Source organism: Tiliqua scincoides, chromosome 4, assembly GCF_035046505.1.
Source record: "Tiliqua scincoides isolate rTilSci1 chromosome 4, rTilSci1.hap2, whole genome shotgun sequence".
NCBI lineage: Eukaryota > Metazoa > Chordata > Lepidosauria > Squamata > Scincidae > Tiliqua > Tiliqua scincoides.
Genome location: NC_089824.1, coordinates 3292812 through 3305509, shown reverse-complemented (window position 1 = coordinate 3305509; position 12698 = coordinate 3292812). Strand labels below are relative to the sequence as shown.

The following is a 12698-nucleotide window of genomic DNA, read 5'->3' as shown; positions in this document are numbered from 1 at the left end:
TTGAAAAGGTGCAAAAGAGAGCGACTAAGATGAGTACTGGGCGGGGGCACCTTCCTTATGAGGAAAGGCTACGGCGTTTGGGTCTCTTCAGCCTAGAAAAGAGACGCCTGAGGGGGAACATGATTGAGACATACAAAATTATGCAGGGGATGGACAGAGTGGATAGAGAGATGCTCTTTACACTCTCACATAATACCAGAACCAGGGGACATCCACTAAAATTGAGTGTTGGGCGGGTTAGGACAGACAAAAGAAAATATTTCTTTACTCAGCGTGTGGTCGGTCTGTGGAACTCGTTGCCACAGGATGTGGTGCTGGCGTCTAGCCTAGACGCCTTTAAAAGGGGATTGGACAAGTTTCTGGAGGAAAAATCCGTTACGGGGTACAAGCCATGATGTGTATGCGCAACCTCCTGATTTTAGAAATGGGTTATGTCAGAATGCCAGATGCCAGGGAGGGCACCAGCATGAGGTCTCTTGTTATCTGGTGTGCTCCCTGGGGCATTTGGTGGGCCGCTGTGAGATACAGGAAGCTGGACTAGATGGGCCTTTGGCCTGATCCAGTGGGGCTGTTCTTATGTTAGGATGCTGCCAACTAGGCTAGTTACGAGTCATCTTTCCCGGGCAACAGTAGTACCCAAATAGCTATAATGGGGGTAGCATTGCCTTCCTCTGTGGACTAAACATGCTGTGTGGAGCAGGAATATCTCTTTGCTAACCTGCATGTTAACTCAGTGCTAACCTGCATGTTAGCCAACCTAGCATGTTAACCTAGCATGTCAACCTAGTGCTAACCTAGCATGTTAGGAGGCCAAGCGAGACTATGAGGAACGCATGGCCAGCAACATTAAGGGGAATAATAAAAGCTTCTTCAAATATGTTAGAAGCAGGAAACCCGCCAGAGAAGCGGTTGGCCCTCTGGATGGTGAGGGAGGGAAAGGGGAGATAAAAGGAGACTTGGAGATGGCAGAGAAATTAAATGAGTTCTTTGCATCTGTCTTCACGGCAGAAGACCTTGGACAGATACCGCTGCCCGAACTGCCCCTCCTAACCAAGGAAGTCAGATAGAGGTTAAAAGAGAAGATGTTTCAGACCTCATTGATAAATTAAAGATCAATAAGTCACTGGGCCCTGATGGCATCCACCCAAGGGTTATTAAGGAATTGAAGAATGAAGTTGCAGACCTCTTGACTAAGGTATGCAACTTGTCCCTCAAAACTGCCACGGTGCCAGAAGATTGGAGGATAGCAAATGTCACGCCTATTTTTAAAAAGGGAAAGAGGGGCGACCCGGGAAACTATAGGCCGGTCAGCCTAACATCCATACCGGGTAAGATGGTGGAATGCCTCATCAAAGATAGGATCTCAAAACACATAGACGAACAGGCCTTGCTGAGGGAGAGTCAGCATGGCTTCTGTAAGGGTAAGTCTTGCCTCACAAACCTTATAGAATTCTTTGAAAAGGTCAACAGGCATGTGGATGCGGGAGAACCCGTGGACATTATATATCTGGACTTTCAGAAGGCGTTCGACATGGTCCCTCACCAAAGGCTACTGAAAAAACTCCACAGTCAGGGAATTAGAGGACAGGTCCTCTCGTGGATTGAGAACTGGTTGGAGGCCAGGAAGCAGAGAGTGGGTGTCAATGGGCAATTTTCACAATGGAGAGAGGTGAAAAGCGTGTGCCCCAAGGATCTGTCCTGGGACCGGTGCTTTTCAACCGCTTCATAAATGACCTGGAGACAGGGTTGAGCAGTGAAGTGGCTAAGTTTGCAGACGACACCAAACTTTTCCAAGTGGTAAAGACCAGAAGTGATTGTGAGGAGCTCCAGAAGGATCTCTCCAGACTGGCAGGATGGGCAGCAAAATGGCAGATGCGCTTCATTGTCAGGAAGTGTAAAGTCATGCACATTGGGGCAAAAAATCAAAACTTTAGATATAGGTTGATGGGTTCTGAGCTGTCTGTGACAGATCAGGAGAGAGATCTTGGGGTGGTGGTGGACAGGTCGATGAAAGTGTCGACCCAATGTGCGGCAGCAGTGAAGAAGGCCAATTCTATGCTTGGATCATTAGGAAGGGTATTGAGAACAAAACGGCTAGTATTATAATGCCGTTGTACAAATCTATGGTAAGGCCACACCTGGAGTATTGTGTCCAGTTCTGGTCGCCGCATCTCAAAAAAGACATAGTGGAAATGGAAAAGGTGCAAAAGAGAGCGACTAAGTTGATTACGGGGCTGGGGCACCTTCCTTATGAGGAAAGGCTACGGCGTTTGGGCCTCTTCAGCCTAGAAAAGAGACGCTTGAGGGGGGACATGATTGAGACATACAAAATTATGCAGGGATGGACAGAGTGGATAGGGAGATGCTCTTTACACTCTCACATAATACCAGAACCAGTGGACATCCACTAAAATTGAGTGTTGGGCGGGTTAGGACAGACAAAAGAAAATATTTCTTTACTCAGCGTGTGGTCGGTCTGTGGAACTCCTTGCCACAGGATGTGGTGCTGGCGTCTAGCCTAGACGCCTTTAAAAGGGGATTGGACAAGTTTCTGGAGGAAAAATCCATTATGGGGTACAAGCTATGATGTGTATGCGCAACCTCCTGATTTTGGAAATGGGCTATGTCAGAATGCCAGATGTAGGGGAGGGCACCAGGATGAGGTCTCTTGTTATCTGGTGTGCTCCCTGGGGCATTTGGTGGGCCGCTGTGAGATACAGGAAGCTGGACCAGATGGGCCTATGGCCTGATCCAGTGGGGCTGTTCTTATGTTACGTTCTTATGTTTTGTGCATAGGAGTCCCTGGGTCTGGTCCCTGCCATTTCCAGTGAAACAAGCCCTTAGTTGGTTAAGGTTTCCTCCTGAGGCCCCAGTGAGCCCCCCACTGCCCAGACCGGGAAGCGTTAGGCAGGACAGCCGATAACACAGGAGGCAGCTTTGCGTGTGACCCCCACAGTTCCCTCAAGCATCAAAGACAAGGGGCCCCAAAAGGATGTCCATAATCATCTTTATTCACACAACATGGAGTCGCCTCTTCATTTCCATGCTTCATAATTACAAGAGTTAGTCAGACAACGTTACATAGTAGGTTGCCCCTCTCAATTGCTTCAGAGGCCCAGACTGCCCTGGACTCGGCCCTTCTTCGTCCAGCTTAAGGGCGAATGACAGAGGTCAACCTTTTGCTGCTTGCCCAAAGCCTGAGATGATTGTCCAAGGGAAAAAAATCCAGGAGTGTGGGGGAGGAAGGACTTACTTTTTCCTTCTCTCTCAACTAGTGAGGGAACGGGGAAGGGAAACAAAGTGGACCTGCTCACCTGTCCCAACCGCAGCACCAGAGACTCTGAAACATTTCAGTTCAGTGAGTTACCATAACAATATCCTGCCTTGCACAGACATGCACATGGGTGCATGTGCACATCTCCCCAGTGAGTTAAAAAAAAAAATTTAAAAGGGGGAGGAACAAATCCTGATGGGGGCTGCTTCCACTGCCCTTCATCTGGACTGGTTCTCGGTTCTGCTCCTGGACTAATGCTGCACCACTAGCTTTGGAAAAAGGTTGAGTTTCTCCAGCATTCAGAGGGTTGTGCAAAGAGGTTGCCAACTGCACACTGTGACACTCTCTCATCCCCCAGGGCAGTGAGCCCCGCCATTCCCATGCACATTGGACTGTGACTAGTCCAACGTGAATCTACCTCCCCAATATAGTGGGGGGCTCTTTTACTTGGCATGGGTAACTATGACAAAAGATCTTAAGATCATGGCTCATTTGAGGCTAGTAAACCTATTTTTGCTCGGCCCACAGGTGTACATATTTGGTCCCTGTTCCATGTATGCAATGTTCGGCCAAAATGGCTTCATTAAGCCCCCTCTACTGTTACTGAAATGCCACGGACTCAGCTGACCTTTTAGAAAACTAATCTGCTCCATGAGATGCCACTATGCCAACCCTCAGTGATGCCCACGGGGGGCTTCCACAAATACCACAGGCATGAAGTGCACTTACACGGTGGGCAGCTCAAATGAACAGGCCACACTTTTGTGGCTGTGGTAAACGAACCAATCAATTCACTATGCCAAATCATATTAATTTGTATTGGCAACCTTCAGTCTCGAAAGACTATGGTATCGCGCTCTGAAAGGTGGTTCTGGCACAGCGTCTAGTGTGGCTGAAAAGGCCAATCCGGGAGTGACAATCCCTTCCACACCGGGAGCAAGTGCAGTCTGTCCCTGGTCTGTCTCCCTGGCTATGGGCCTTCCTTCTTTGCCTCTTAGCCTCAGACTGTTGGCAAAGTGTCTCTTCAAACTGGGAAAGGCCATGCTGCACAGCCTGCCTCCAAGCGGGCCGCTCAGAGGCCAGGGTTTCCCACTTGTTGAGGTCCATCCCTAAGGCCTTCAGATCCCTCTTGCAGATGTCCTTGTATCGCAGCTGTGGTCTACCTGTAGGGCGCTTTCCTTGCACGAGTTCTCCATAGAGGAGATCCTTTGGGATACGGCCATCATCCATTCTCACGACATGACCAAGCCAACGCAGGCGTCTCTGTTTCAGCAGTGAATACATGCTAGGGATTCCAGCACGTTCCAGGACTGTGTTGTTTGGAACTTTGTCCTGCCAGGTGATGCCGAGGATGCGTCGGAGGCAGCGCATGTGGAAAGCGCTCAGTTTCCTCTCCTGTTGTGGGCGAAGAGTCCATGACTCGCTGCAGTACAGAAGTGTACTCAGGACGCAAGCTCTGTAGACCTGGATCTTGGTATGTTCCGTCAGCTTCTTGTTGGACCAGACTCTCTTTGTGAGTCTGGAAAACGTGGTAGCTGCTTTACCGATGCGCCTGTTTAGCTCGGCATCGAGAGAATGAGTGTCGGAGATCGTTGAGCCAAGGTACACAAAGTCATGGACAACCTCCAGTTCATGCTCAGAGATTGTAATGCAGGGAGGTGAGTCCACATCCTGAACCATGACCTGTGTTTTCTTCAGGCTGATTGTCAGTCCAAAATCTTGGCAGGCCTTGCTAAAACGATCCATGAGCTGCTGGAGATCTTTGGCAGAGTGGGTAGTGACAGCTGCATCGTCGGCAAAGAGGAAGTCACGCAGACATTTCAGCTGGACTTTGGATTTTGCTCTCAGTCTGGAGAGGTTGAAGAGCTTTCCGTCTGATCTGGTCCGGAGATAGATGCCTTCTGTTGCAGAATTACTGTCAGGGATTACTGCATTAATTACTGTCAGGGAATTCACTTGGCAACAGTGGTGATGTGCTAGCAGAAGGCCATACATCCTTCCACCTCAAGGAAGCTCCAGTCTTGCCTATGCTAAGAAGGCTAATGAAAAGGCCAGCTGACCCAGATCAGGACAGCTGATGGAGTCCAGTTTGGGGGGAGGTCACAGCTCAGTACAGCTCGAGGGCCTCCTTCACAAACCTTCACAGCAGTTAGTGGTTAATCCTGAGACATTCTAAAGAAGTTGAGAGTGCGGGCCACTGAAATGCAGGCTTAACAAGGCCATTCATATCTAGAATATTTATTGGCTGCTTTTTAACAAAAAGTTCTCATTTACTGGACAAACCAGGCTGCTGGTGGACAGAGACGGGATGGTGCAAATTAACTGAAACCAGACATCTGCACGCTGATATCACTACATGAGACTCTCTGGCTATTTGAAAGGGCTGAAGTCCCAAGGGAAGAATTATTTCACTTGAAGGCTTTGGCTAAATTGGTAATCCCTAATAACCAATTTCCAGAATGTGCCCCTCAGCCAGTTGAAGCCTGCATGGCCATCTGAACAATGTTGTAATCAAGTCCATTAACCCCCCTTCTGAGATATTCCAAAGAAAGTGAAAGTGTCTGACCTTCACTACTAATAGAATTCATAACCTTCATTGTCAATGGAAGGGACTCAATTGGTAATGGTGTATAATCAGCGCTAGACCTTTGGAGATGGATGAATGGGGATCGCTCCATTTTAGGTTATGGCTTTTGCAATTTGTTTCTTGTGCCTGAATCAATCTGTATTTATGATTTGGTGTCACATGGAAGAAAATCTTAAAAGAAAACAGAAAACTCCTCCCTCCAACTACAGGAATTACTGGGCAGAGAAGCCATCTCACTTTTTAAAGAAATAAATAAAAACACAGTACCATATACATATATATTCCACCCACCTGTACATTCAGGCCTCCTGCTGCAAAGAACGGAAACAAAGATGGCCTTGAGACAAGCCCCTGACAGAGGTCCTTGGCAGCTGATGCACAGCGTGTGCTCTGTTTGTGGCAGGAACCCAGTTCAGGGCAAAAGTACATTTAGATTCCTGCTCCATCCCAGGCTGCTCAGACCCTGTCAGGACTCTAAACCTGACGATGGCCGGGGGCTCCATGCAACTGGTTGCCTTGGCTCTCCTGCTCCCTTTTTGGTCCCTCCCCCCGCCCCACGTTGAGGAAACAGCAGAAGCAGAAATGCCCTTCTCAAAGACTCCACCCACACTCTGAGAAGCACATGGGCTCCCTCAGCAGCTGAACCCTGCACTCCGAGAGGGGTAGCCAGGACGCCAAAGCTGCTTCCTCTGAGGAGCTGTTCACGGGGCTTGTCTTAAGGGCCTGACCTCATCCATCTGCTTCTTGCTTGAGACCCAGTGCACTTTCCCAGCTCTTTAGTGGAGCAGTTAAGCTCTTGCTCCCTGTCAGCCTCCCCCACAAACCCACCAATCAGCCATTTCAGTATGTTCAGGCTGGGTTTAGTGCATCTCCAATACATGTGGGGGGGGGGGGCATTTGAACAGCAGGAAAAACCACTGGGAAGAAGTCCTCTCCCTCCTTCCCAGTTTGGTGCATGGTGGCTTGGGATTCGTACAAGAACAGTCACATGCAATGTGTCGTTGTAGCGCAACTGAGTCTACACGCTTAGAGTTGGTCCCAGTGCTGAAATGGAGTAGCCAAAGCAGCTAGTGCAGTGGGAGCTACTAGGAAGGCTACCTGTGGAAAATACACAGAATCACCAGCATCTCTTCATGGGAGTCTGGTGTCTTTCCATCCATCCCTCCTTGACCAAACTCAGAACAGGACTATCCTTCTCAAAACACTTCTTTTACATTGCTGTCCAAAGTGATGCACTTTCAGGAGAGCCTCTTCAGAGTACTCACTTTTGTTTATAAAAAGCCCCCTGGAGATTTAGCTCTGCAAATGTGTGTGACCTGCAGTGTTGGTTTTCGAGGAAAAGAAAGCAGACAACCAGCTCGCTCAGTGACCACCCCCCAGAGGTTATTTCCCTTTGATGACTTCATTTGTTCTGAAAACTGAGCACACTACAACACTTCCAAGGAAATTTAATTCACAAGTATAAATGGCTAGCCTATAGCTTCGTCACTGATAGGTAACAGCCCATTAAGGTATTAAGGCACTTCATCAGACTAGACTCTTCACTCTTTATCTAAAACCAAGGAATGGTTTCTGTTTTCACTGTCTTACAAACCAGACTCTGGTTCTTCAAACTGGTAGGTAGTTGTTACACATGAGTGTGCTAGGCTGGGGCAGAGTCAGAAGCAAGATGGAGGGTTATGAAACACCTCCAAATGCAGGACTTGTTTGGGAGTGGACAGGTCCACTCTAGTTCCCATGCAGAGGTGCTGCTGTGGGGATCTCAGCTGCTCACCTGCACACAGCCAGCACATCAGCAACTCACAACAGGTAACACAAGTTAGTCCCCCGTAATGTGAAAGCAAGATGTATGCAAGCCACCACAATGTGTTTCTGAAGTTTTAGATTGGAGGAACTGTGGAGGTGGAAGCCACAGTAAAGCTAGGGCATTCATCAGGACTGTCAGCAAATTTGTCAGCAAGGAAGCAAATTTGTAAGTTACCTTAATTCATAAAAGTAACCTAATGGTAAACTAAGTTTGGAAATTAATTATTGAACAGAATTAGCATATAGTTACAGGGTCAGGTGTGCAGGTGAGACAGGAAAAGCAGCAGGTGACAGTAGAGGGAATATTTTTGGGGGGAATAACTCTGAATTCTCACCATTTGTCATCTTGGTCATCAACCACATTCCATTAAACAACTTTTAAAAAATCAGTTCTTGCCATGAAATACTTTTGCCTGAAAAAAATGTCAGACCTCTTGGGTACATGGCTGCTCTTTAACACTAATTAGAAAGCTATGGCACCAGTCGGGAAGGAATAAATATATTTTTGGTCAAACTCAATGAGGAGAATTTTCAGGATAGCAATGAAATAAATAGCAAAGTCAAGATTAGAGCATTTTCCTTACAAATAAAAAGCCCCAGCAATGGGTAATAAGATACATACACCTCTGGATTAAAACTATGCTGTTATCAAATTTATAACGGAACATTTTCTTCTTTATATCTCTATACAATGTTCTTACTGCCTGGGCTACCAGAACTGACTGTGTCGGATTTTTGTAGCACTACCCTTAAAACATGATGCCATCCCAAACGTGACACTTCTTTAGAGAAACAGAGGTATCTATGGACTAGACTTAGGGTGTTCGTCCTGGCCTACCCACAGAGAGCTCCTTTTATGTCCAATTGAAAAAGAAAGTGGAAGAACTCCTGTGCAATGACTGGTAAGGTTGGGTATGCTAAAGACAACAATGATGTTCAAATCAAACAAGGCTTGCAAAGTTTCTGAGAACCCCAAAAGTTTCTAGCGCCATAGCCTGAAAACTGCTGGATTAGCCTCTTTCATAAACAAGAGAGCACCAGGAAATCTAACACTGTTTCTCCGCCACCAACAGCCATGAACACTCTAGGCGTCCCAACACCTTGGAGGCCATAAGGGGAGTGGTCAAGTTTCAAAACCCACCAGGGAGGAGGACTGATCTCAGATACTCCTTCTGCACCTATTTCTCAATTCCAACTCTCAAAGCAAAGTGGTGACCAGTGAGGAAACATACTTTGGGGCCCTTGCCCCAGGCCCTGGTGCTCCCTGGCGGATAGGATGGTCTTAGCAGGTGGAGAAGGTCTAACTGGAAGACAGCGCCTATTTTGGACAACATGTGGAATCAACAGAGGGGTTGCTTTGGTTGCCTCCCCATCCCAACAGTTTCTAAATATAGCCTCCACTTAGATACCAGCCCACCAACCTTCTCTGTAATTCTCACTTCTAGAGCTAGCATGTGAGAGGGAGAACCTTCCACTTGCTATGAAGGATGCAGTTTTTTTGCTGCTGTGTCTGGTGGCCAACAATGAGGCCTGTCCTCTGTGTGTTCACTGACTCCTTTTAAAAGCCCTTCATGCCAACACATTATCCTGAGAAAATGAGGCAGCACAGAGGTGTGTTTACTCCAGTGCCAAGGCCCATATTTGCATGTGACTCAGCACTGAAACAGACACATCCTGAAGTTACACTGTCTTACCTGGATTAATATGCTGGCCAAACAAAGAAGGGGTGTCGAAACCTGAATGCCAAGGGCCACTTTGGAGCCTTGATCTTGGACCTTCGGTGTAGCTACTTGGCTTTCTGTCAAGTGACAGGCCTGGTCCAGTTGCTTTGAGCAAATTACGCTCATGAAAGAAAGAAAGTGTCCCAGCATCTTTTCTGGTTTGCTGGGAGAAACAGCTCCATACTACCAGGGGGAGGGAGTGGCTGGTTCTCAGTGTTTCCTGTGGGGGTAAAAGGCACTTTCTATGGAGACCAGCATGGAGAGTTGCCCTCAGTAAGACTTACTGGCAGTCCCAGAATCCAAGGATGAGAAGAAACCCGGCACCCTGAAGCCCCGGCATAGCCAAGAAGAGGCTAAGCCGCCAAACAGCAAATGAAATATGGGGAAGCTCTGCTGGGAATCTGTGTGTCTGTCTCTCCAGGGCAAAAGAAAAGGCAGCAGATAGCAGCAGCAGCAGGGCCAACTGACAGTGGCTGAGGTCTCCCATTAAGGGCCAAGTGAGGAAGATCACAGGACGGAAGGCCCTGGCCCGAAACTAGCTATTGGCAGTCAGCTGGTCTGTGTGGTTGGTCGTGCTGGAAGTCAGGAACATCCTTGCAGCGCAGTGCTGCCTTCGCGACCCCCATATCTCCACCACCCTCTTACCCCAACCATTTTGTCAGGTCAAGAAGGTAGGAGCTGAGGTGAACAAGCTGTGCCTGGAGCAGTGGGAAGGATAAGGGGACAGGATGGGGAGTCCTTCTACAGGGCCCCGCCTCCCAAGGGCAGGCACCATCAACACACTGGGATGCATATGGAGGAGCGAGGCTCTCTGTCCTCACTCCACTGGCATAGCCCAGCTTTGTGGAAGAATTTTGGCAGGAGAGAAGGCAACACTCCATGAAGCAGAGACCCACCCAAAAAGAAGGGGAGAACAAAAGACAAGGCTTTGCCCACTTGCTGTGACCCAAGTCTGCGTGGGATGAACACAGTGCTGCTAGCCAAGGAAGCTCTCCGCATGTTAGGCAAACAGATCTGTAAAACTGCCCCCCCCCCCTGAAAACTCCCTTGTCCCATGTGCCTCCCGTTTTTTCTTGAATGATAAATACACAAAAAAAGACTTGCCATTCCTGGGATGCGTAGAGGTGGTTGTGGTGGGAGTGGATCAGACTGGAGACCTTTCCACACAGTCCTTGTTAGAGACATCTCCAAACACTTTTGAGCAGGTGGGCTGGGGCACAAGGGCTCCCCTCCCTGACTTTATTTCACTGGGGAAAAGAAACTGAAAATGGGGACGGTGGGATGTGTCAGATTTTCTTGTCTATCGGCAACAAACTGGTGTCTAGTGGTGTCAGGTGAGAAATGAAAGTCCGAGGACTGCACCGACACAGACATGAGGGGAGGGAGGGCGGGGCGCCTTTTACAGGGGCAAAGTAGTAAATTTATCTGCTCAGCTCTTCACTGCATTTCACAAAAGTTTGCTTTCAGTCCCCTCCCCCCTCCACTTTTCCAATTTCTCTTAGGAGATCATGGGAGGGGCAAGGACTGGTGGGGAAAGTTCCTTTCCCAAACATTTCCAAAGTAGAGAAGAGAGGTTCAAAGGGGTTTCTGCAGATCACCCCCTGCAGATCATAAGTGTCAGCAAATGGACTGTGGGGGAGGGGAGAGCCAGGCAGGCCCATGAATGCCACTTTCCAGGCTAAAACCGGGATCTCTGGCCTGACTGGCCTGCCTCTCTAACAGAAGTCTGTATGGGAATGTCCCCCGTCCTCAGCACAGCACTTTTTTCAGGTCAGACCACAAGCGGGAGAGGGGCTTCCAGAGATAGAACGCGAAATGGAGCCTGGGCCAACTCCATTCACGGCTGGTGGCTTCTGTCACATGCAGAGCACAGACTCTGCTCGGGGCCCTGCGCAGCTGCAAAGGACATTCGGTTCTCCCTCACCCCATTCTGGAATGCATACTCCCAAACTCCACCAGCCTTTTCAGGAAGGACTAGGAAAGGAGATTCCTTGGCTCTGCAGGCCAAAGACACTTGATGCAAAGAGTGGTGAGATGAGCAAGCGAGGCAAGGCTAGGTGGCTTTCGGAGACCAAGCTCAGCCAAATCTCCTTGTTGGCCAGCTCCAAAATCCCGCCCCAGCGGCCAAGGACTGTAGCATAACCGGCCTGTTGGCTGGGCATTGGTACAGAGAGAGAGAAAGTGTTACGGGGAAGGGCCATGGCTCAGCCCCTTCTGGCAGTGACTGCGCTGGAACAGGGAAGGGGAATAGTAACAGAGGGTGACACCAAAACTGCACCCAGGTCTGCTGGCTTCCAGCCCTTGCCAACAGCCTGGCAACTTGTGGTGGGTCCAGGTACCTCTGATAGTACACAGGCACCCCACCCCCACCTTCACCCTGACCCCATGGGTAATGCCCAACTACATAGGCCACGCCTTCCCAAGCTGGTCTGGACTAATGGGATTTGACTGGGAGCTCCCTTGTCTTCTCTGTGATTCCCTCAATTTGGGGTCTGGAAATCTGCCCTCTGATCTCAAAGGAATCCAATCACCATCTTGAAAGACCCAAGCGGATTTCACCCATCCCCTTCACTGTCTTTGTTCTAACCCCAATTTCTGTATCCAGTGCTCCTTTCCCAAGAAAGCATATCATAAACTAAATCTAGGGTGGGTAAGGCTCCCCCACCATACACACTCCGACACACCTGAATCTTGCCCATTCAATTCAAACTCTCTTTGGGATCCCCGGCTAACTAAATCCCACAGGAAGCACACTCTTCCTTCAGGCAGCCAGGCTACAGTGTCTCCAAGAGAGGGCTGCTCTGGGGCAGCATCGTTGAGTCTGTAACTGAAGCACCAGGAGAGTCCCACAAGGCGAGCAGAGTCCAGACAGCAGCAGGTATGTCCAGGAGCTCACTCCGCACAGGTGCCACCAGGCCAGGACTCTCCCTTGGCTGTGTCAAGAATAGTTCTCGTTGACTGATTGACTTCGGGGGTGCAGGGACTTGGGTTGAGGATGCCCACCTGTGTCCTGGTTCCACTGGCACCATTGCTATAGGACCCCCTCCATGAAGCTTGTGTCCAGGTGCTGGATAAGTACCCGGATGAAGGACATCTCCTTACGGGTGTTCTCAAAAATGATACGTGGGTCGTCCGACTGGCAGCGCAGGCAGTTGGGCGCCATCACCATGGCCAGGTTGTTGACGTCCATTTTGGTGACAGCCACATTGGCAGGCTGCACAAACACCTGCCAGGGAGGGAAAAGGAGAGAGGGTTTGGTCAGCAAGGCCAGAACCCGCTGGTTCCACACCAAAGCCCGAGGCTGCTCCCT

General features: G+C 49.2%; 1 protein-coding gene across 4 annotated transcripts in view; it reads right to left on the bottom strand.

Annotated features, from left to right (window-relative positions):
- ARHGAP39 (Rho GTPase activating protein 39) overlaps window positions 1–12698 on the bottom strand; it is a 202929-nt gene that overhangs the window by 15460 nt on the left and 174771 nt on the right. For 3 of the 4 annotated variants that reach the window (XR_010794423.1, XR_010794422.1, XR_010794424.1), the window contains one exon: window positions 6153–12614. Coding sequence is in view for 1 of the 4 variants with exons in the window: in XM_066626498.1 (XP_066482595.1) it covers window positions 12420–12614 (195 nt within the window). In the remaining 3 variants the exon portion in view is untranslated. Of the gene's footprint in view, window positions 1–5212; window positions 12615–12698 lie in introns of those variants that run through there. The other variant, XM_066626498.1, reaches the window with a different exon arrangement.